We start from the raw sequence: 22,305 nt of genomic DNA on the forward strand, positions 1-22,305 counted from the left end.
GTCTCACTGTTTGATACTTGCAAGCTGGGCTAGGATTTGCTGCTCTGCCTGACTGGGGCAGATAGATGTAGTCCAGTTTAATAAATCTCTCTGCTGTCTTTCTCAGCAGCCAAGTTGGTGGCTGTGCGTAAACAGGATCGACAATCTCCCAAGTGGCATTCAGGGGAGGAAGAGCAGACACTGTTCTTTCTCTGAGAGAGAGAGAGAGAGAGAGAGAGAGGACAGTCTGTGTGCACTACTCTTATCCTAAAGCAGAAGATTTTGTTTGAGCTTTGGAGGTCAGGCTTGGAGTCTTTTCAGGGAGAGAGGGAGTGGCAGTCGGGGTCAAGTAAATTGTGGACACCATGCAAATGGAGGTGTTGGAGAGTGCAAAACCTGTGACAGGGAGGTGGCAGAGCAGACTGCTGAAAGTAGCCCTCTTCATGTTTGTGGCTGCAACTGTGGTTCTCAGCATTTTACTGGCACTCGGTAAGTGGTATTCAACAGGCTGACGGTGCATGTTTGAGTTCTCCGGCTCGTAACTGCTTCAACTTTCTAATGTTTCACAGCTGGATTAGAATGCCTCTGATTATGTTCGGGTGTCTGGGTTAGAGCTGCACCGGGGGGGGGGAGGAAATACAAATGGGTAACTCAGGCTGTGGTGTAATCATCAATTGGGTACAGGACTGCAGGAGGCCATTCATCCCATTGTCGCTTTGCCAGCTCTCTGCAGGAGCAATTCACTTCTCCATCTTTCTCGTAGCCCTGCAATTTTTTTCCCACTCAGATAATATTCCAATTCTCTTTTGAAAGGATGATTGAATCTTCCCCTACCAGGTGCTCAGGTAGTGAATTCTAGATCCTAACCACATTATGTTAAAAAAAAAACTTTTCTTTGTGTCGCTATTGCTTCTTTTGCCAATCACCTTAAATCTGTGCCCTCTGATTCTCAACCTTCTGCCAATGGGAACAGTTCCTCTCTATCTACTCTGCCCAGACCCCTCATGATATCAAATCTCCTCTCAACCTTCTCATCTCTGATACGAACAAACCCAGCTTCTCCTATCTATCTACGTAGCTGAAGTTCCAGATTCCCAGAACCATTCTCGTGAATCTTTTCCGCATTTTCTCTAAAGCCTTCATATCCTTCTTAAAGTGCAGTGCCCAGAACTAGACACAACACTGCAGTTGAGAGTGAGCCAGTGTTTTGTATGTGTTTATCACAACTTTATTGTTTTTGTACTCTATGCCCCTATTGATAAAACCCAGGATCCCTTATCTCTTTTTAATCTATCTTGCCACCTTCAGTGACTTATGCATTTATACACCCAGGTCCTTCTGCTTGTGCACCCCCTTTAGAGTTTAACCCTTTATTTTATTAAAGCAAAATATGGCAGATGCTGGAAAGACTCAGCAGGTCTGGCAGCATCTGTGGAGAGAGTGACAGAGTTAACATTTTAAGTCTTCAGAGCTAAGGAGAAGTAGAAATGTGATGGATTTTACACTGTTTAAGAGGGGCTAGAGCAGGTGAAGCAAAATAGAAGGTCAGGGACAGGTGGGAGCTCAGGAGAGATTATTTCATTTCATATTGTTTCTCCTCACTCTTCCTACCAAAATGAATCATTTCACATTTCTCTGCATTAAATTTCATCGGCCACAAGTCCACCCATTCCACCAACTGTCTGTGTCCTCTTGAAGTCTATCGCTATCCTCCTTACGATGCTTCCATTGGCTAAGAAAGTGCATTAAGCAGCTTAAGCTGTGAAATGACATATAAACTGCCCTCTTATTAAGCTCAACTCAGTTGGTAGCACTCCAGCATCTGAGTCAGAAGGTCATGGATTTGAATCCCACTCCAGAGGTTTGACCTTATAATTTAGGCTGACCCTCCAATTGCAGTACTGAGGGAGTGCTGTACTGTTGGAGGTTCTGCCTTTTAGTGCATTTTTAAAACTGACTATTGGGTGGATATAAAAGTTCCCATACTACTATTTCAAAGAAGAGCAGGAGGGTTATCCCCAGTGTCCTGGCCGATATTTATCCCTCAACCCAGCATCACGAGAAATCGGATTATCTGGTTATCTACTTCTTTACTGTTGTGGAATCTTTCTGTGCACAAATTGGCTATTGCATTTTCTCCAGAATGACTTTGCCTGCACTTTGGGTTGTGGCCTTCTGACTTGGAGGTGAACATGCTGTTGCTGAGCCAAAGCTCTATATTCAAGGCAATATTTACAGTCCTCAATACATACAGCACACATTCATGGGACTGTGATCTGCCTGCTAAACACAGCATTTTGGGTTTGATAAATGGAGCGATAGAGAACAGTAGTAAAATAGCATTGTAATTAACATGGTCCCTGCACCCTCACCCCAACCCCCACACCACTTCCACCCCACCACACACTACACCACCCCCACCCCAACCCCACACCACACCTCCACCCCCACACCCACCCCCACCCCCACCCTACACCACACCACCCCCACCCCACAGCCACCCCCACCCCACCTCCACCCCCACCACCACCCACAGCCACCCCCATCCCCACCCCCACCCTCACCCCCGCCCTCACACCACACCACCCCACACTCACCACACCCCCACCCCAACCCCACACCCTCACCCCCACCCTCACCACCCCCAACCTCACCTCCACCCCACCCCCACCCCCACCCCCACCCTCATGCCAACCTCACCCCCACACCACCCACCAACATTGCCCCACCCCACGCTACCCCTCACCCCACACACCCCCCCACCCCCAACCCCACCCCATCCAAACTTGTCAGGATCTTTTTCATTTGGTGCCCACGTGAATAGATTTGGTAGATTCAATATTGAGGTGAGGGTCCTGCACCATCAGGGAGATTTGTTCTAACTTGAAGGAACTCATCCTGGTTAATTAGCAATAATTCTCACGTGGCTAAAAGGGGACCTACCTGTTAACTAGGAGCCCCAACTTCCTGTGGCGAATTTAATGGGCAATTAATGTGCAAATCAAGCAATTCTTACAACTACTGGGCAGTCAAGGATGAAATGTCATTTGTCTGAAGCAAATAGTGAACGGGAGTAAATTGAGCAAAGTGTTTTAGAGATTCACAGCTCCTGGAATATCTCTCCATCGCCTGAATTTACTGGCCTTTATGCATTAATAGCAGAGAGTGACATTAACACATGGTTGCTTTACCAGCAAAATTTAGCCTAGTGTTTACACTACAAGGTTCCATCAGTTGCTTCTCTCAGCTAGACTGTCATCAGCTCTTTGTGGCTCCTCACATTACACATCTGGACAGTCGCTCTGTGTCCCTGCACAATCTCACCCTTCCCTTCACCACTTCTTGTTCCTGCCCTGCCCTGCCTATTCTCATCCTTCCTTTCCCCACTCTCCCTCTTGCCTTTGCCACTCTGTGTCCCTGTCCTGACCTGCCCAATATCACCTTTACCCTCGTCACTCCTTGCCCCTCCCTGCCCACTCCACTCTATGTTGTCCAGGGAGATGGCACTATCAGTGGGCTAGGTTCTGGATCTGACACCTGGTCACTGTGATACTGGTGACTGCAGGATTGCACCTGTACAATGCAGGCTGTTGTCGAATGCAGATTTCTTTCTCCATGTTGACCTGAAACTTGGGTAAGTTTGTGAACATGTTGAGAATAACAAATTTTCCTGTCACCACACCCTGCGCACTCAACCTCCCTTGCCTGCCCCTCCCCCCAACCTCCCCTGCCCACCCATTCCCCCAGCCTCCTGTGCCTGCCCCTCTCCCCCAAACATCCCCTGCCTGCCCCTCCAGTGGCACAGACCCGCAGGAATTTTGTGTGCAGTGCCAATGGAACAGAGATCAAGTATCACAGATCATTGGCAATACCTTTGTGTCCCTGTGATCATGGGAATGGTATCCCTTGTCGTGCTCAATGGTTTAATTCTTTTCTGTTTGATTATGAGAGTCTATTAACTGATCTATGCTCACTGTGCTTAACTGGCTGAACTATTGAGTCAGACATAAACAGATGGCACAGAAACTGAGCTGTAAGCATGGGTGCAGACATTTTGCGAAGGCAGAGATATTTTAAAATTCTTGTGAATAAACCTGTTGCAGACTTAGAAATTAGTGTCATCTCTGCATAGCTCCGAGATATATAAAATATATAACAAACTGGCGAATATATAATACTTTTGAGATTCACACTATTAATGAGACAAACTATCAACATCGCTTAGAATTAAATTGGATGAATATTTGAAATCTAGATGGATATGGGAAATTAGACCGTGTAAATAGCTGATGTCCAACACCAGTAGACAATGGGCTGACCTGATGCCCTTCTGTGCTGGAATATCTATGGGTGTATAAATGCAGCAGCCACTAAGGGTGATGCATATTGTGTTAAGTGTCAGCTGTGACTCAGTTGGGGGCACTCTGAGTCACAAGGTTGGAAGTTCAATTCCCGCTCCATGGCTTGAACGCAAAAATCAAAGTTGCCATTTGCAGTGCTGCACTGTCAGAGGTGCTGCTTCTTGGACTAAATGTTAAACTGAGGCCCCAACTGCCTGCTCAGGTGGATGTAAAAGATCCCATGGCACTATTTTGAAGAAGATAAGGGGAGTTCTCCCTGGTGTCCTAGCCAATATTTATTCCTCTACGCATCAATAAAACAGATTATCTGGCTATTATCACATTGCTGTTTGTGGGAGCTTGCTGTGTGCAAATGGGCTGCCACATTCTCTACATTACAACAGTAATTGTATTTCAAAATTACTTCATTGATTGTAATGCGCTTTTAAACATCCGTGAAAAGTGCGATATAAATACAAGTCTTTTTTTTAAATAAATGGTTGGTATTACTTCACACTGAAATAAACACACAACTTTAGTGAGTTACCCTATCAGTTGCTTGGAAAGTCAGCACAGTAGCATACACTAGTTGACAAGCATTGCTCCTCTTTCTCAAGGCTAGTGTATGTGGTGTCTCAAACTGCTGCTGCTGGATGCTATTTGAAACTTGGCTGCTGTTATTTGTGGTATTCCTTACCCCAGTGATTACTCCTCTTTGAGTCTCTTTCTGCATGACAACTCTAGCTTCTGCTTTATATACTTAAAAAGGAAACCTTTCCAGAAGTCTAGGGGAAGAGCTGGGGGCTGGGCAAATTGGATAATTCTTTCAAAGAGCTGGCCCAGACATGATGGGCCGAATGGCCTCCTTCTGTGCCGTACGATTCTGTTATTTAGTAACTTCCATTCTCCAATGTTGATTGAACTGAAAACTCAGTTACTTCAGGCAATATTTTGGTATTTAACAATCGCTGGGGGCGGTAATTTAAAATGTTTGACACATGCCTGATCCAAATGTGATTGACACCAGACTGCACTTGGCAAAATTCCCCAGTAAGCTAATCTCTGCATCAAGGTTCCAGATCTGCCTCTGCTGACTGAGTAGCTGTTTGTACAGCTGAAATATCGATCAACAGGGTGTAATAAGAAAAGGAACACCTATTTTGTAGATGATACTCTTTTGAGTAAACCTGTTTCCATCTGTTTCAGATGAAGTTACATTGTTTCATAGTTTACCATTGTGAGATTTGAACTCTTGATCTGGGGGTTACAAACCCAGTACCATAACCACTTGGCTATTTAGGCCAAGCTTATTTTGTAGATGATGGTGCAGTGGTAATGTCACTGGACTAATGATCCGGAGGCTGAGACTAATGCTCTGGGGACATGGGTTCAAATCCCTCCATGGCAGCTGGTGGAATTTATATTTAATGATTATTATCACTAAAAACCCACCTGGTTCACTTATTTAGGGAAGGAAATCTGTCACCCTTACTGGTCTGGCCTACATGTAACTCCAGGTCCACAAAAATGTAGTTGACTCTTAACTGCCCTCTGAAATGTTCAGCTCAAGGGCAATTAAGGATGGGCGCCAAATGCCCTCTTCCCATGAAGAATAAAGGAAAACAAAAATACATTGTCTTTCACCTCAGGATCTTCTTCACAAGCAAGTGCGTTTGGAAGTGTAATTACTGTTGCAATGGAATGAAATGAGACAGCTACCTGCGCACAGCAAGCTCCCACAAACAGCAATGTGATAATGCCCAGAGAATCTGCTTGAGTGATTTTGTTGACCAGGACATTGGGGGAAAACCTTCCCAGTCTTCTTCGGATGTTGCAAGAATTTTTACATCCATCTGTGAGATGGATAATGTCTCATCCAAAGGTCAATGCAATGCGCTCTCAGTACTGCAGTTGTGTGCCTAAATCTCTGAAGTGGGACTTGAACTCATGGCCTTTAGATTCAAATGCAACCAGCTGAACAACATCGGACATTGAGTGACATGTTTTCCAGAGTAAAATTATTTTATTAATACTTCAGTTGGCACTGGGTGTGTTCCTTGATTGTACATCCCAAATTAAATGTGTGTTCCTGGTATAATATTTTCATTTTGCTGCATTCTGTCCTTGTTACTGTTAGAGGGGAAGTCAAATCAAACTGAAGCCAAATTGGGAGCAACTGTGCAGGACTGGATCAGTTCCATGTCAGATTTGTCCCCTCTGATCTTGTGCATGTCAGTCTCTGGCAACAGGACATTTTCAAGCTGTCTGTCGCACATGGTGTCACACTAAAGCTAGAGTAACAGTGGTCAGCTCCAGCTCCACAGCAGAGAATACCCTGGGGGCCCTGGCTTATTGAGAGCAAGCAGAAGAACTAAGATTGTAGTGTTTTAAGGATTATTCGGTTTGCCGTGTGATGGAACCAACAAACCCAATAAAATTAGCATAAAGTGGGCGTAACCGAATGAAAAAGTGCAGGGATTGGCTGCATCAAATTTCTCTTCATTCCCTGCCCCACATGATCTCAGGTGCCTCAGTGTTAGCTGAGGCTCAGTTGGTCGCACTCTCATCTCTTGAGTCACAATGTTCCAGGTTTATGTCCCACTCCAAGACATGAGCCCAAAAATCTAGGCTGACACTCCAAGTGCAGCACTGTGGGAGTGCAGCACTGTCGGAGGTGCAGTCTTTTGGATGAGATGTTAACCAAGATAAATACTGGCTGGGATCCTCCCCTTGCTTTTCTTTTAAATAGTTCCATGGGATCTTTTAAATCTACCTGAGAGGGCAGATGAGGCCTCAAGAGCTTAGTCCATCAGCTAGGTTTCAATGTGAGAGAGGCACAGCTGTTTAGGGAGGGAATTCCAGAACTTAGGGCCTCAGCAGCTGAAGGCCTAGCTACCAAAGATGGAGAATTGGAAACCAGGGAGGCCAGAATTGGAGGACCTCAGACATCTGGCGGGGATTGTAGGACTGGAGGAGATTACAGAGATGAGGAGTGATGAGGACATGGAGGGATTTGAAGCTGAGGCTGAGAATTTTAAGCTTGAGGCATTGCTGGACCAGTAGGGCTGGGAGGGGGTGGGGCATTGTTATTGAGTGAACAGAGGGATGATGGGTGAGCGGAACTTAGCGCAAGCTAGGCAGCGGACTTGTGGGTAAATTCGATTTTCTGTCATGTCAAAAAGGGGGGAGGTTATTTCTACCTCTCTCCCCCACTCCCCTCCCTAGGGAGGAACATTATATATTAAAAAAATATATAAATAAGGAACAGCTGGAGCACTGGGTGTGAGAGGGGAGAGCTCTGAGACTGAACAAAGTCAGTAAACATTCTCAATAAAGAATGCTCCCTGTGTCTTGGTTTTAACTTCACCAACAGGCTTGGATTCTGTTAACGCAGAGATAACAAAGGCAAGGATGAGGGTTTCAGCAGCAGATGAGCTGAGGCAGGGACAGGTGATGAAAGGTCACCATCATGAACCCTGTTTCCCTTTCCAAAGACACAGCCTGACTTGTTGAGTATTTGTGGCATCTCCTGGATTTGTTGCCCAGATGGGTGACATTGAGAAGGTGACAGGTGATTCTGCGACAGGTGTTCTGCCACTGCCTTTTTTACGTATGGCAGGAATATTGAATTTCCCAATGGAAGATCCCCATTTCAGTCCATTTTTCTCGGAGGAGATAGAAGAGATGTAACAGCACCAAAGCAGGTCAGGCTGTATCACGAGCAGACAGACCCTCCTGCTGCCACCTGACTAGAGACATGGACAGAGGAGCTGGTTCTATGAATGTAAGCACATAAGAAATAGGAGCAGGAGCAGACTGCACAGCTCATCGAGCCTGCTCTGCCATCCAATACCACCATGGCTGACCTTGGGCTGATCTTACCCGCCAGCTTCCCTGAGGCGGCAGAGAGTGGATTCAGGGCTGTGCCATCTGCTGTAAGGATGCCTATGGCTAGGGTGGCCAACCCTCCAGGTTTGGCCTGGAGTCCCCAGGGATTGAAGATCATCAATCTCCAGGACAACTGCTATGTGCAACCCTGGAGAAAAACCATCCAGACATTTAAAAAAATCCTTTTTTTGTCATCTTCTTTGAGCATTTCTCTTTACCAGATATAAAAATATTGAAAATGGGGTGAAAAAACCCATTTGGCCGACAGTCAAGCATCATCCAATCGGGTAACGAGTCTTTTTGCTTTCCAATTGGCGTAGGAAGGCGGTGTGTCACAAAGATGGCTGACGAATGGCTGGAGTGTGGGGGAAAGTCATGTGACAAAACCTCCAGGAACTCTTATAATCACAGTTGGCAACCCTACCAGTAGCTAGCATACCATATAACCAGCACAGCCAATGGTACAAACTGTCTCTGCTTCCTGTCAGCCAGTCGTGGAGGAGGTTGCTTTGGAGTGATCCCTATTTCCATCTCTGGGCCGCTGCCACCTTCATTACCCTGGATACCCTTCTCTGAACCAGCTATCCTTTGCAAAGGCTGAAGTATATATCAAGAGAGTTAGTAGCCCTTGGAGAAGCTGCTAGTATTATTGTCTCCATGATTGGCCATGTTTAAATGGCCATACCTCTAATTTCCCCATCAGCCCCTTGCAGGTATGTTATTTACCGCCCCTCCCTTGTACCAAGGACATGTTGAAAGCTGACCCTCCTCTCTCTGCAGATACTGCCTGAGGGTTCCCAGTTGGTCCATCACCAACCATTCATTCACTTTCTGTTTAAGACCCCAATCATATCGTGGAGCAGGAACAGGGTTAAACTGTGATGGATTTTCAACTCTGCACTGGCAAAAAGGCCACTGCTAATAGTTTACAGAAATGAACACAAGTGACTGCACTTTGTTTGCTTGCCCTGATTTTCTGTGACTCATCTTGTTTACAGTTGGGAAGCAAGGGATCAGTCTCCACTCTGAGGAGCGTTGTTTCACACCGGAGTGCACTGAGGCCGGTAAGTTAAAACTCCTATCTCTTCAGTCGAATTATCATTTTTAATTCATGCTCAGGATCTGACTGTCAGCGGCAAGGTTGCTATTTATTGCCCATCCCTAGTATCTGGTGGTGGCATCTTCTTAACCCACTGCTGGTGTTTTCACACAGCAAAGTGCTTTGCTAGGCTGCTTCAGAGGGCAGCCGTGACATTGATGGTGAGACAGAACTCAACTTGATGGCCCAAAACTTCCGAACCCTTGGGGGAGGGGGTGGGGGGAGGTGTCGTACCCAGGAGATATCCCAGGAGATGTGCTGGGACCTCCCACCCTGGAAGTACCCATGCAAGGACTGCAAGAGAATTGCCCAGAAAGTTTAACCCTCTGACGGGCAATTTCCCTGCATCAGAAACCATCCGATACTCCGATTTTAATCACAAACATCAGATAGTTCTGACCCCCTTCAACCCCCCACTACCATCCCGTCCCCCGACTAACCTCTTGACCCCTGACTAACCACCGAATCCCCCAATGACCACTTGACCATCTCCTGACTGACCACCCTATTCCCACCCCTGCAGACCACCCAAACCCCCACACCCCCCATCATATCCCCCATCCTACCCTCCACCATCTTACCCACTGACATAATCCGACTGTGATTGGCTCTCCATGGAAGTTCTGGTCCAGTGTCTAATCCGAAAGGCAGTATCTCCAAAATGAACAAAGTTCATCCCTCTGCCTCTTTCCCCAGGCTAGACTCACTTAACAGATTAAGATTACCTGAGAAAAGCTACCGATGAACTTTCCTCACCCTGAGGACACCCCACAGCTTTCCCCCAACTGGGGAAAATAGCTTTGCCCCTTGAACTCTTACAAACTCAAATGTCTTGTAGACTCACTTCTTCCCTCACAGAGGCTGGGATTTTCTAGTCCTGCCTGTGGCAGGGCCCGATATGGGCTGGGTGGAAAATTCAGCGGATCAGCAAAAGATCCATTGATTTTCAGCGGGAATTCATTGGCGGGACTGGAAAATCCTGGCCAGAGAGAGAAAGAGAGAGAGAGAGAAAGAGGCAGAGACAGACAGAGAGAGAGAAACAGAGAGACAGAGAAAGAGAGAGGGAGAGAGAAAGAGGCAGAGACAGACAGAGAGAGAGAAACAGAGAGACAGAGCAAGAGAGAGGGAGAGAGAAAGAGGCAGAGACAGAGAGAGAAAGATACCGAGACACAGAGAGAGAGACAAGGAGAAAGAGAGAGACAGAGAGAGCAAGAGACAGGGAGAGGGAGAGGGAGAGAGAGAGGAGAAAGAGGGCGAGGAGAAAGAGAGAGAGAGAAAGAGGCAGAGACAGAGAGAAAGAGATGGGGAGAGAGAGATGGGGAAAAGAGACAGAGACAGAGAGAGAGACAAGGAGAAAGAGAGAGAGAGACAGGGAGAGAGAGCGAGAGACAGGGAGAGAGGGAGAGGGAGATGGAGAGAGAGAGGGCAAAAGAGAAAAGGGGAGAGAGAGAGAGAGAAAAAAGAGAGGAAGGGGGGTGGATTACTTGTCCGCAGAAGGAAAGTTGGCCAGCAGCCAGTGTGATGGAAAGAAGCCGCCCTACAGCTGTGGAATGCTGGGGGTGGACTGAGGTAGGTGAGCGGGACTCCCACCATTCAGGGGGAGGAAGTCCCATCTTTGAGAGCTGCTGGCCCACCAGATTGTCTGACTGCTTTAGCAGTGCTAGCAGTGCCCGAGCTCGAAGTGGGCAGCTCCAGGACTGCAGGAAGGAGCACAAAGGAGAGCATTGGCTGCCCGAGACAGGTCAGTCCCAAGACTTTAGGGCAGGGGGGGGAATCCGGGAGCCCAGGGATCGGGGAGAGGGAGGTGGATGTGGTGGTGGGTGGTGACATCTTGGTGGGGTACCCCAATGTCCCCCCTCCAAACGAGGTGACCCCCGCCTTCCCATCTTTTTTCACCTGGACTACTCCCCTTGTGAAACCAGTTTGCAATCGTCCACTCCTCCCATCAATGGCGGGCCGCGTTTCCCACTACCACACGTTGGGAACTTCATTTTAATGCACCTGCATCTAGTTATAAGACCTGCTCATCGGAATCAGCCCCCACATCAAATTTACTGCCCACGTTGTTGGGAAAACACGCCAGTGCAGAACACGTCTTGACCAGTGTGATGTGACTTACTGCCAGGGCCTCGCTCACATGGTGGACATCCGAGGGGCAGGAGATGCTGGAGCCCGACAGTAATGGCACACTGGAGGAACACCAGCATCGCATGCTGGGCTGGCTCCACTGCGAAGCAGCTGACAGGAGGTGGAAGGTCACCGTTGAGGGTCTGCTTTGGAACTTCACTGTCTTGCTCGTGGGCTGCCACAGATGATCGTCAAGGGGGTGGAGAGGAAGGTCCAGCTGTGAGTGGGAGAAGAAGGTGTACTGGGGGGGAAGGGCATTGAGATTGTGAGGGGGGAACGATGATGTTGGGTGGTGAGGTTTGGAAGGGGAGCGATGGTGTCGGGGGGCTATGGTTGGGAGGGTGTATGGGGGATGAGGGTGTAATGAGAATGCAGCAACTGAGGAGTTAGGTGCAAGGGGGAGGAAGGTGTAAGGGGAGGAGTTCAGGGGGATGAAGGACTTCTAGGGAGATGAAGGAGTTTGGAGGGGAAGAAGGTGAAGGAAGGTGTTCAGGTTGGGGAAGGAGTAGGAGGGGGAGATCTCAAGGTGAACGTGAAAGGGAGGGGTCTGTGGAGTCGATGACTGCCTCCTGGAGGGTGAAATGAGGGTGGGCATGGAACAGGGGAATGGTGAGAATGAGAGAGGGCAGAGTGAGGCGGTAGGGTGGGAAGGTGAGGCTATGATGGTAGTGGCAGAAGGGACAGTGAGGGTGGTTGGTAGGGACTTGAAGACAGACACGGATCCCAAGGGTGGGAAGGAGGAACTCAGGGAGGTGAATGTGGATGGGGGTGGGATTTTTGGGAATGAAGGGAACGTACACTTTCACCTGGACATCCCTGAAGGAAAAGGCTGTGGCTGATAGGTGATGGAGGGGAAGTGAAAGGTGATGCCGGGGGAGGGTCGACAGTGATAGGGGAAAGAACATGGGTGACTGGGAGAGGGGAAAGGACCGCAAGCTGACATACTTCATTACAACCATCTTGCAAAATCGAAAGTGAAAGGAGCCTCATGTTGGGCAGGAGCAGGAGCTTGCATGAGGCTCTGAAACACACTTCTCCCTCTGGAATCACTCGTGGGCTGGCTGAGTGCAGCTGATCTGCTAGTGGGGGTTGGGGGGGAGGGAGGGTTACAGGGGGAGGACTCCCAAAGCCCGGCAATGAAGCTGAAAGACACCATTACACACTATTCAGTGAAAGTGAATATATTTTCAGATTATAAAGTGACAAAATGTGTTAACCCGTGCAGCCGCTTGTAATGAGAAATTCTTAATTTTTCTAGGCCTAACACTTCTAGGTGCTACCCTGACATCTGCAGCAGGGGTGGAGACAGCCAGAGCAATAGTTGGCCCTGTTGCCTCTGATGATTTTGGCGTTCATCCTCTGGAGAGGCAAGGCCTCGAGGGCTTGGCTTGCTTTGTCTGTCCTCCTGTGGGCCAGCTGCTCCCTCTGCGGTGACAGAGGATGAGGTTGAGGGGGTCACAGGCAAAAGGGGCTCAGAGGGAGAGGACAGTCTCTGAGATTCCTGAGTGGATGACCCAGGGGTGTCTGGCTGCCACACCTCCTCCCTTCGGGTGCCCGAGGCCCTGGCCTGACTCTTTGAGGGAGAGCAGCACCTGAATTATTGTCAAGGTGCCCTGTTTCCCTCACAGGTCGCCGCTGCAGGAACTCACACATGGCTACCATATTAGAGTGAAACCTGCACACATCTCTGCGTTCTGCTGGACCAGGGTCTCCATGGCGTCTGCCATCCTCCCCATGGAGACCTCCATACTCTCACATGTGGGCACCACTTCATCAGAGAACAGGTGGACACTCTCCTCTGACTTGCATGCAACTCTGTTGAGAGCTTCCAACAGCTCTGCGTGATGTTCCTTCGTCTTCTGCTGACTCTCCAGGATGAGTTGGAAGGCTGAATCCTGAGGCTCGTCATCTGACTCGGACCTCACAGATGTCTCTTCCCCAGCAGTCCTCCAAATGCCAGGGAGCTCGGCTGAACCCGCCTCCTCCTGCTGTGGACACGTATCCGTGTGGTGACCACCAGATTGTGAACCTGAGCCTGCTCTAGATCTAGGTCCCACTGAGGTGTGTATCTCTAAGCTGGTGCAGGGTGTGGGTAAGCGCTGTGATGGGTCTTCCAGGCTGCTTATTTCCAGCTCTTGGTTGGATGTGAGGATGTGGATAGAGCTGAGGGACTGGCTGGCTGAGGGTGTCAGTCGCTTTGCAGAGCTCCCTGTGAACTAAAGTAGAGATAAGTAGTGCATGGCAGCAGAGTCAAAAGCAGGAGAGAGAGCACTCACAGTTACATTGAGAGAGGGATGATGTGGTGCAGGATCCTCATGAGGGTCTTCGCCACTGACCTCACCATCACCGTAGGCACGATCCACATTCTCACCAGTCAGCACGATGGCACAATCCTCAAAGTGAGTGAGGAACCTAATGTGGGCCTCTCTACCCCTGGTCTGGGACCTCTCCCTGCTGATGTGAACCAGCTTCTCCTGCATGAAAACAGATGGAGAGAGTGTGAACAGCACACATGGCACTGTGTGGAATGTTTGTGTGGTGAGCAGAGCCATGGACAGGATGAGGACACGAGCCCCAGAGGATATGAGCCTGATGGAGATGTGAGGGTGTGTGTGAGAGTTAATGGTGTTGTACCTTAAGGTGTGAGATCCCTGTGGATGTGTGATGGGTTTGTGACTGTGTGAGTTGAGAGTGATGAGAGAAGTGAATTATCCTGGAGGAACGGAGGAGATCATTCATTCTCATTCAGCACTGCCACCGCCTCCCCTGCTGGTTTGGTGACCTTGCTTGCTGGTCTTTGTCCAGAATTGGGGTGAAGGACATCGCGGTGGGCCTCCACTGTATCCAGTTGGTGCTGGAGGGAGGTGTTGCTAAATCTGGGGGCAGCATGTTTCCTCCCTTTGGCAGCCATCAGTTCCCAGCAGCTTCCTATCCCTTGAAGAGAGCTAGCTCTTTGCAGAGGTGTTCTTTAAATATGATGCCCGGGTTACTGAAGGCCTGAGGTGATGGCAGAGCGGGTGAACCAGAGGTCACCCTGCTACTGACCCGGTGTGTTTCCCGGGAATGTGTTATTAATGAGGCGAGATTGGGACGATATCGTGTGAAAACCTGCCAGTGCGGCCGATGGTTAAAATGCCCTTTTTACCACCCTCTACCACACTTAGCCCTCTGTGTTCAGGAAATGTGGCTTGATACCACCCTACAGTTTCCCAAAATGACTTATGCATTTGTCTCCTATCCGTCCAGCAAACTCTCCATCCACCCACCCCACCCTTGGTGTGTAGTATCGTTGTTCCCCAGATCTTGCTCATGCTCTTGACAGAAATTAATGATCTCTCTCTCCCTCACTCTTGCATTTCCTGACTGCACTGTTCACTGTTTCATTGTATCATTGGTACAGAAGCAGGAGCAAGTCAGGCCATGGCATAGACGGGGTGGGGGTCTGTGGGGGTGTGTCAGAGGGGAGGGAGAGATTGGCTGGAGCTCAAAAGAGTCATGAAGGGTGGTCTTGGAGGGAAGGAGAATACAGGAGAGGACTGTGGTGCTGAGCCAAACAGACAGTTTGACTGCAGGGAAGGTCAGGAACCAAGATGTATGTTGTCCTTTGGTGGTGCTTTATTTATTATGTAATTTGTTGTTTGGCTAAATGCCCTTGGCATATCAAAATTGATATTCATCCTCAGCCCTCCATGGAGGGATAGACAAAGATTAATCTTCAGTTAGAATGCCCTTCATGTTGGTACAAAGCGATAGTACCATACATTACAGAGGGAGCCCAGAATCCAACTGTGTCTCTCCTGACTGTGTGTGAGAGCAATCCCAAACTAACCCCATTGTCCCACTTTCTCTCCATAGCCCTGTATCAATCCCAAACAAACCCCACTGTCCCACTCTCTCCCCATATCCCCATATCAATCCCAAACTAACCCCACTGTCCCACTCTCTCTCCATAGCCCTGTATCAATCGCCAACTAATCCCACGGTCCCACTCCCTCCCCATGGCCCTGTATCAATCCCAAACTAATCCCACTGTCCCACTCTCTCCCCAGAGCCCTGTATCAATCGCCAACTAATCCCATGGTCCCACTCCCTCCCTATAGCCCTGTATCAATCCCAAATTAACTCCAGTATTCCAAAACACTCCTCTCTGCAGATGCTGTAAGACCTGCTGAGTTTTTCCAGGTATTTTTGTTTTTGTTTTACCAAAACACTTAGTGGTTTCAGAAACCTCTGTTAGATAGCCTCCAGAACTCTGCTCCAGTAGCAATAGCCTCAAGATCAATGGGTACGGTAGAATCGTAGTTGTTACCTGCCAGGTAAATAGAAGGTTGGTCCAATGATCTGGAGCTGTGGGTTCAAATCCCACTAAGACCTCTGGGGAATCTAAATTGCGTTTATTAAATAAAATTATAATTTAAAAAACCTGGTCTCAGTAATGGTGACCATGAAACAATTAGATTGTCATAAAAAGCTGTCTGGTGTTTTAGAGAAGGAAGCCTGTGTCCCAAAATTTTGACCCTTAATTGCCTGCTGAAATGGCCAAGCAAGCCACTCTGTTATATCAAATAGTTACAGGAATATCTGAAAAGGCTGAAACCAGACTGATCAGCCAACAACAACCAGACATGACAAAGTCGACCCTGCAAGTCCTCCTCACTAACATCAGGACCTTGTGCCAAGGTTGGGAGAGCAGTCCTGCAGACCACTTGAGCAACAAACTGACTGACGTAGTCACACTCACCAAATCAAACCTTCTGGCCATTGTCCCAGGCACCACCATCACCATCACTGGGCGTGTCCTGATGAAGGGACCGAATTTATTGTGGCCAAATATGTTGACAATGCGAAGATAGGTTGGAAAGCAAGTTGTGAGGAGGATACAGAAAGTTTGCAATGAGATATAGATAGGTTAAGTGAGCAGATAAAAATTTGGCAAATGGAGTATAACGTGGGAAAATGTGAGGTTGTCCACTTTGGCAGGAAAAATAGAAAAGCAGAATATTATTTAAATGGAGAGAGATTGCAGAATGCTGAGGTACAGAGGGATCTGGGTGTCCTTGCACATGAAACATGCAAAGTTAGTATGCAGGTACAGCAAGTAATTAGGAAGGCAACTGGAATGTTGGCTTTTTTTGCAAGGGGGATGGAATATAAAATTAGGGAAGTCTTGCTACAACTGTACGGGACATTTGTGAGACCACATCTAGAGTACTGTGTGCAGTTTTGGTCTCCTTATTTAAGAAGAGATATATTTGCATTAGAAGCAGTTCAGAGAAGGTTCACTAAGCTGATTCCTGGGATGAAAGGAATGTCTTAAAAGGAAAGGTTGAGTAGTTTGGACCTGTACTCACTGGAGTTCAGAAGAATGAGAGGTGACCTTATTGAAACATAAGATTCTGAGGGGGCTTGACAGGATGGATACTGAGAGGATGTTTCCCCTTGTGGGGAGATCTAGAACTAGGGGACTCAGTTCCAAAATAAAGGGGCTCCCATTTAACATGGAGATGAAGAGGAATTTCTTCTCCCAGGATTGTTAATCTTTGGAATTCTCTTCCACAGAGAACAGTGGAGGCTGGGTCATGGAATATATTCAAGGCTGAGTTAGACAGATTTTTGATTGACAAGGAAGTCGAGGGTTTTGGTGAGGAGGCATGAAAGTGGAATTGAAGCCACAATCAGATCAGCCGAGATCTTATCGAATGGTGGAACAGGCTCGGGGGGCTGAATAGCCTACTCCTGCTCCTATTCTTATGTTCTCATCTTCTTATTCAACTAACGGATCAGTTCAAAGCTCTGCCATCCTGCCATGTCCATGAATGGTGGTGGACAATTAAACAAATAACCAGAGGGAGATGCTGCACAAATATCCATATCCTCAATGATGAGGGAGCCCAGCACATCTTTGCAAAGCCAAAGCTGAAGTTTTTGATATTGTTTTCAGTACTGCTGAAACCTTTAAGATCCTGAGGGGTCTTGACAGGGTGGATGTGGAGAGGATGTTTTCTCTTGTGGGAGAATCTAGAGCCAGGGGTCACTGTTTAAAAATAAAGCGTCGCTCATTTATAACAGAGATGTGAAGAAATCTTTTCACTGAGGGTAGTGAGTTGTTTGAACTTTCTTCCTCAAAAGGCAATGGAAGCAGAGTCTTTGAATATTTTTAAGGCAGCGGTAGGTAGAGTCTTGATAAACAAGGGGGTGAAATGTTATCGGGGGTAGACAGGATGTTACAATCAGGTCAACTTATTGAATGGAGGAGCAGGCTTGAGGGGCCGAGTGGCCTACCCCTCTTAATTCGTACGTTTGTATGTTCGCAATCTGCTTATTAGCAGGTATTACCTTCTCTCAGACAATATTTAGTTTAAATATTGAGACCTGCAGCAACTCTTGAGCTGCTTGCTAACTTTTTATAGCAGGTGTTTGTGACCAATGGATTGAACATATTCCTTGAACTGGTAGGTCTCTGTGAATGGTGGGTCATCAGTCCTTTAAGAAGCCGCAGCTTCTACAGGATTTTCTTAATCTCCTTCCTCTCCTGGCAGATAAACATCAGCACTTGGATGTTGGCCTCCAGACATGCCAGACTCGGATAGCAATGTACATCTCTTAGGAGTTAGCAGTGGTTCTGTGACTTCCTTCTGACTTTGGATGGAAAATATAAACTAAGAGTGATTTTAAAAAAAAATCATTCATGGGATGTGGGCGTTGCTGGCTAGGCCAGAACTTTATTGCCCATCCCTAATTGCTCTTGAGAAGGTGGTGGTGAGCTGCCTTCTTAAACCGTTGCAGTCCATGTGGTGTAGGTACACCCACAGTGCTGTTAGGGAGGGAGTTCCAGGATTTTGACCCAGCAACAGTGAATGAACGGTGATATATTTCCAAGGTGAGTGGCTTGGAGGGGAACTTCTAGGTGATGGTGTTCCCATGTATCTGCTGCCCTTGTCCTTCTAGATGTTAACGGTTGTGTGTTTGGAAGGTGCTGTCTAAGGAGCCTTGGTGAATTCCTGCAGTGAATCTTGCAGATGGTACACACTGCTGCTACTGTGCATCGGTGGTGGAGGGAGTGAATGTTTGTGGATGTGATGCCAATCAAGTGGCTGCTTTGTCCTGGACAGTGTCAAGCTTCTCGAGTGTTGTTGGAGCTGCACTCATCCAGGCAATTGGGGAGTATTCCATCACACTCCTGACTTGATCCTTGTAGATGATGGACAAGCTTTGGGGAGTCAGGAGATGAGTTACTCTCTGCAGGATTCCTAGCCTCCGACCTGCTCTTGTAGCCACAGTATTTATGTGGCTAGTCCAGTTCAGTTTCTGGTCCACTGTAACCCCCCCAGTGGATGTTGATAGTTGGGGATTCAGCGATGGTAATGCTATTGAATGTCAAGGGGTGATGGCTAGATTCTCTCTTGTTGGAGATGGTCATTGCCTGGCACTTGTGTGGCATGAATTGCCACTTGTCAGCCCAAGTCTGGATATTGCTCAGGTCATGCTGCACTTGGACATGGACTGCTTCAGTATCTGAGGAGTCGCGAATGGCCCTAAACATTGTACAATCATCAGCAAACACCCCCACTTCTGACCTTATGATGGAAGGAAGGTCATCGATGAAGCAGCTGAAGATGGTTGTGCCCAGGACACTACCCTGAGGAACTCCTGCATCGATGTCCTGGAACTGAGATGATTGACCTCCAACAGCCACAACATCTTCCTTTGTACTAGGTATGACTTCAACCAGTGGAGAGTTTTCCCCTGATTCCCATTGATTCCAGTTTTGCTAGGGCTTCTTGATGCCATACTCAGTCAAATACAGACTTGGTGTCAAGGGCAGTCACTCGGCTCAAACCTTAGCTGAATCCTCCTTAAACATGGCCCTTACAATGAGTTGGGGTTTTTCACTGTGCAATTTAAGGTCCACCTGTGATCAACTTACAGCTACTGGGATCCTTGCTCTAACTTAGACACGTTATCAACTCCGGGTCTTATTTTCAACCACAGCCAGGTCAGAGGCTGGGACAAGCCTTAGATCTGCCCTAGCTCCAGTGAATCCACTTAGTGTGAATGTGTGCAGGAATCTTGTCTTATAATATTTTTATTGATTTTAATTTTTAAGATATTTGTCTAAAGGTAGGGCATTGAGACCAGCTTACTTGGTTTCTTATCCTGTAGCCTGGAACATGTTACCTCCCAGAAGACTGAGTCATTGGCATGTTGGAAAAGATGGAAAGCATCTATTTGTTCCCCTCACGTTGGGGATAACAATGGGAATAGGGATTCATTTAGGCCTAAGGATGTGGCTAACTATGATGTGAAGGCATTGGAGAGAGTGCCAAAAAGATTTACGAGAATGGTTCCAGGGATGAGGAGCCCCAATTATGAAGATAGATTGGAGAAGCTGGGGCTGTTTTCATTGGAGAAGAGAAGGTTGAGAGGAGATTTTATAGAGGTGTTCAAAATCATGAGGGGTCTAGACAGAGTAGATAGGGAGAAACTGTTCCCATTGGTGGGAGGATTGAGAACCAGAGGGCACAGATTTAAGGTAAGTGGCAAAAGAAGCAATGGAGACATGAGGAAAAGTTTTTTCACACAGCGAGTGGTTAGGATCTAGAATACACTGCCTGAGAGTGTGGTGGAGACAGGTTCCAATCGACGCTTTTATTTGGGAATTGGATTATTATCTGAAATGGGAGAATGTGCAGGATTACAGAGAGAAGGAGCGGCAGTCAATAAATTGCACCTTTGGAGAGCTGGCGCAGACACAATGAACTAAATGGCTTCCTTCTGTACTGTAACCATTCTATGATTCAATGATTCTGTGAACTGTCGGGCTTTTGACTGTCATCAGGCTACGACATGATAGCCATCGAATGATGTGGCATCTGTAGTCACAATAGCCCATTTAATAATGTGGAAACTGCAGTAAGAAAAACGGAAAATGCTGGAAATATTCAGCAGCTCTGGCAGCATCTGAGAAGAGAGAAACAGAGTTAATGTTTTGACTTGAATGTGACTCTTCTGCAGAATGGGATACTGCAGCACCGTTTTAGTCCAATGCCTGTTTCAGCCATGTGACTGTAAAACGTGCGCTTAGTGACACAATCTTGTTTGAAATGTTTTGTTTTCTCTTCCAGCTATTCTTATGTTCAACAAAATCAACTGGTCAGCAGATCCGTGTGAGAACTTCTTTGAGTTTGCTTGTGGAAGATGGATAAAGGAGACTCCAATTCCTGAAGACTACTCAAGCTATGGCACTTACTCATTGGTTCGACAGAATGTCAATGTCAAGTTGAGGGGTAGGCTCAATGTGGTGTCTGTGACTTGGGCAAACAGAATTATATTGGTGCATGATCTTTCCAATTTGAGAAGAAAGGACTTACGTTTAGATAGCATCTTTCACATCCTCAGGAAGCATAAGAGGTGCAGCCCCTGTTGTTTTGCAGGCAAATGCAGCAGCCAATTTGCATTAGAAAGATTCCACAAACAGCATTGAGATAAATGAGCAGGTCAACAGTTTTTAACCATTAATGATTTAGAAATAAAAGCTGGCCAGACATGGGGAACACTGTCCTCTTTGAACAATGCCATGGGATCTTCCAATAGATTCAGTAGTAATGGGTAAATTACTAGTCACACTGTCTTTTACTGAGGCAATAATGGTTGGAATTCCTTGTCAGTTACACAGATAAGAATTAATAAGTCATTGAGCAGTGCTTTCCTGGGTGACCTGCTCATCCACATGCCACAGGTGACTGAATTTCCAGTAATATACTGCACACTCTCCTGCTTTTCATGGATTCTAATACAACAAGGCCATGAAATAACCCATATGTGGCACACACCAATGAGAATTAAAGCATACTTGTTAAGTTAAACAGCTCTGAGGCCTCTGGCCCTGAGTGCCTATAGAGCCATAGGAAAAAATACCCTCAGAATCAGCGCAAGTTTTGCTGACTTGCATTTCAGGTATTTAAAAAGCAGCAGATTTGGTGAAGACTTGAACCTGAGGTTCAGGTACGTTAATAACGCAATGAGAGGTTGATGTATCTCTGCATGTTATTTGTGTTGTACCTCAGTGAGGAGTGTGCAAGACAGCCACTGCTTGGAAATGTCTAAAATTGCTAAAGTCCATTTAAGAATAAGGGCGGAATTGTCCCAGATTTTCACCGAGTGTGGTAGCAGGCGGGTAAAACGAAGTTTATCTGCCGACTGCAATGGAACCATTTCACACCATATCATCCCAAACCCACCACATAAATTATGCATTCCTGGGAAACACACCATTTCCATGATCCATGGCAGGTGGGTTTTCATTCGCCTGCCGCTCCATCACCTCACCCCTTCCTCACGCCCAGGCACCACATTTAAAGTACAGCCGCACTTGGTACTTCCAGCCCAGGACTGCTGCAAAGAAAACATGGCCCTGAAAGGCAAGAAGACTGCAGCCCTCGAGCACCTTTTGGACACTGTGGAGGCCCATTGTGAGGTCCTCTACCCCGACTCTGGCTGCAGGAGAGGCAGCAACATTACCACTCAGTCTTTGTAGGCGATGGCAGCAGTGGTCAGTGTCAGTGTTGCACACTAGAGTTGGCCATCCAATGCAGATAGAGGATGAATGATCTCATCTGAGCAGCCATTGGCAACCATCTCATCACTCTAAACTCACACACTCAAGCTCACCACACATTCACTGGCATCTCACTCACTGTCAGCTCAAGGGACATCACCATCCCTTCTCACACACACCCTCACATGTCCATCTGGCCTCATCTCCTCTGCAGACTGCCTCCTCAGCCCTCACCATCTTGAGGCCACTTGCACAGGGGAACATGTGCCCTCACACACACCCTGGGATACCCTCTTTCCCTAGTACAGCCCTCG

General features: G+C 47.4%; 1 protein-coding gene across 2 annotated transcripts in view; it reads left to right on the forward strand.

The window, feature by feature from the left end:
* Positions 1-225: 225 nt before the first annotated feature.
* phex (phosphate regulating endopeptidase homolog, X-linked) overlaps positions 226-22,305 on the forward strand; it is a 167,684-nt gene continuing 145,604 nt past the window's right edge. For both annotated transcript variants that reach the window (XM_041211476.1, XM_041211477.1), the window contains exons 1-3: positions 226-468; positions 9,206-9,271; positions 20,559-20,720. In XM_041211476.1, coding sequence (XP_041067410.1) covers positions 345-468; positions 9,206-9,271; positions 20,559-20,720 — 352 coding nt within the window. In that variant the 5' untranslated portion in view covers positions 226-344. The remainder of the gene's footprint in view (positions 469-9,205; positions 9,272-20,558; positions 20,721-22,305) is intronic.

This window comes from Carcharodon carcharias, chromosome 18 (genome assembly GCF_017639515.1).
Source record: "Carcharodon carcharias isolate sCarCar2 chromosome 18, sCarCar2.pri, whole genome shotgun sequence".
Taxonomy (NCBI): Eukaryota; Metazoa; Chordata; class Chondrichthyes; order Lamniformes; family Lamnidae; genus Carcharodon; species Carcharodon carcharias.